Source organism: Myripristis murdjan, chromosome 12 (genome assembly GCF_902150065.1).
Source record: "Myripristis murdjan chromosome 12, fMyrMur1.1, whole genome shotgun sequence".
In the NCBI taxonomy this organism is placed as follows: Eukaryota; Metazoa; Chordata; class Actinopteri; order Holocentriformes; family Holocentridae; genus Myripristis; species Myripristis murdjan.
In genome coordinates, this window is record NC_043991.1 from 506,212 (window position 1) to 508,711 (window position 2,500).

General features: G+C 48.2%; 2 protein-coding genes across 2 annotated transcripts in view; one reads left to right on the plus strand and one right to left on the minus strand.

Annotated features, from left to right (window-relative positions):
* LOC115369164 (rab9 effector protein with kelch motifs) overlaps positions 1-2,500 on the plus strand; it is a 15,526-nt gene that overhangs the window by 4,904 nt on the left and 8,122 nt on the right. Inside the window, exons 6-10 of the mRNA XM_030065734.1 lie at positions 182-328; positions 885-936; positions 1,681-1,781; positions 2,078-2,163; positions 2,419-2,500. Of these exons, the coding sequence (XP_029921594.1) occupies positions 182-328; positions 885-936; positions 1,681-1,781; positions 2,078-2,163; positions 2,419-2,500 (468 nt within the window). The remainder of the gene's footprint in view (positions 1-181; positions 329-884; positions 937-1,680; positions 1,782-2,077; positions 2,164-2,418) is intronic.
* Positions 1-2,500, minus strand: part of ccni (cyclin I) — a 31,263-nt gene that overhangs the window by 1,870 nt on the left and 26,893 nt on the right. The gene's annotated exons all lie outside the window — the stretch shown is intronic.

The following is a 2,500-nucleotide window of genomic DNA, read 5'->3' on the forward strand; positions in this document are numbered from 1 at the left end:
TTATTGGTAAGTTATTACATTGTTGACTTTTATTACATTAAGAACGGAAAAATTATTACGTCGTTGGCAGTTATTACATTATTGGCTGCAACTGAGTTTCTGAAAATGCTGATGTGAATTTGTGAACAGAGATAAACTGATTTGATCGGAGGAGAGCTGATGTTTCTGTCCTCTCTCTCAGTGTCTCTGACCTGGGATCGCCTAGCAACAGGGGGCGTGGCCCTCAGGACCCTCAGACACAGCTCTGTTGCCGTGGGCGACAACATCTACGTGTACGGGGGGATTGTGGGCGGGTCTCCAGCCGACGACCTGATGGTCTTCAACACAGGTGTGAAGATGACAGCGTGACAGCTGTGAGGATTAAAGACACAAAGTATTTCAGCAGGAGTACTGCAGTACAGTGCAGTTGTCATGGTAGCACAAGCAGTCGCAGTATTTGAGGCAGTATTGATTATTAGTAATCCAGGACTCTGGTGACTGAGATTTAAGGCTGAGACTCGTGTGCAGGTCAAAGTGTCCAGTGGTACAAACTACAACATCAGTCTGTTGTCATTGTCATTGTTATATTAGTTTTAAAAAATGAAGGAAAAATAGAAGAAAAGCAGCAGAAGATGAGTTTAAAAATTTTACATGAACATTTTTATAATTAAAAACAAGTAAATGCAAGAAGACTGTGAGCTCCAGTCACTGTCTGTCTGTCTGTCTGTCTGTCTGTCTGTCTGTCTGTCTGTCTGTCTGCCCGTCTGTCTCTCTGCCTATCTGTCTGTCTGTCTGTCTTGTGCTAAGCCCCGCCCTCTTTGGAGAACATCAGCTGATTGGTTGGTGAGGGTTTGATATGCCTGGAGGTCATGAGGTCACAGTGTTCTTCCTGTTTCCTGTTTCAGTGTCTCTGGCCTGGACGCCGGTCAGGACGATGGGAACGCCGCCGTGTGCACGGTGAGACCCCGCCCCACGCACACACACACACACACACACACACACACACACACACACACACACACACACACACGCACGCACACACAGACAGGGAGTGGGTGAGGCTCCGGTGCTCGGCGTGGCGTCGGCGTCGGTGCTGCTGAGGGTGATGGAGGGTTTAGTTTGCAAATCATCACGTTCTTCATGTTCAGCTGAATCTGGTGGGCGGAGCCTGACAGATGTAACACACGTCTCTATTGGTTAGTTCCGATTGGAGTGACAGCTTCACATCCGCAGCGATGATGTCATAGCATTAGTCCCTGCCGGCGCCACGGCACAGTGAGTCGTAGCTCCACCAGGGGAGAGCGCCACACTGTGGCGGTGTGTGGCGGCGCGGTGTGAAAAACAGACGGGTGTGTGAGGGAGCAGTAACATGACATGACCTGCAGGGGGCGACAGCAGGAGGCAGCCGGGGGCAGACGGGTCAGTCCTGAGAGGGACTCGAGTTCACAGCCGAGTCCAACCAAAACCACCTTAACCTCTGTGTGTGTGTGTGTGTGTGTGTGTGTGTGTGTGTGTGTGTGTGTGTGACTCTGTGTGTGTGTGTGTGTGACTCTTTGTGTGTGTGTGTGTGTGACTCTTTGTGTGTGTGTGTGTGTGTGTGTGTGTGTGTGTGACTCTTTGTGTGTGTGTGTGTGTGTGTGTGTGTGTGTGTGTGTGTGTGTGACTCTGTGTGTGTGTGTGTGTGTGTGTGTGTGTGTGTAGGTACGACCAGACCTTTGCTCTGGTTGGTGATCAGGTCTTCATGTTCGGAGGCCGTGGAGCAGATGGAGAATTCTATAAAGATCTCCATGTTCTGAACACAGGTAAACAACAACAACAACAACACAACAAACACAGAGCGGCCGTCAGGTCACATGACTCCACACAGAAACATGAACACACACACACATTTCCTGTGTAAAGTGTGTAGCTAATGCCTATGGACCCACAACAGGGTGGAATACTCCTTTAAAACGGCAAAAAACATTTGAGATGTTTTCTACATTACTGATGATTGATGTCCTTTATATTACACAGATTATTCACAGATTATTGGTATCTGTTATATTACACAGATTATTGATTATTGATTGCTGCGCTCCATGTCTGCTCTGTTCAGATCATCTGGTCTGGCAGAAATGTGAAGTGAAGGGAGAGTCGCCTCCGTCCTGCAGAGGACAGACCCTGAGCGCACACCACGACAAGGTCAGCACACACACACACACACACACACACACACACACACACACACACACACACACCACCAAACTGTTAGTAACTGGCTTGTCATTGTCAACATATAACAGTTGCTCTTCATGAAAGCTGCCTGTGTTGTTTATTCCAGCTGATTGACAGCAGACGCTGTCAACCCCCCCCCACCCCCGCTGCTCTCAGCATCATCCTCATTAATCATGATGTCATTAGCTGTTATTGTTGTTGTCGTTTTCTTCACCCATGCAGGACATTTATCTGTTTGGTGGAAAAAACATGAATGAGGACGGAACCATCACTTCATCCAATGAAATCCACAAACTCAGTATTG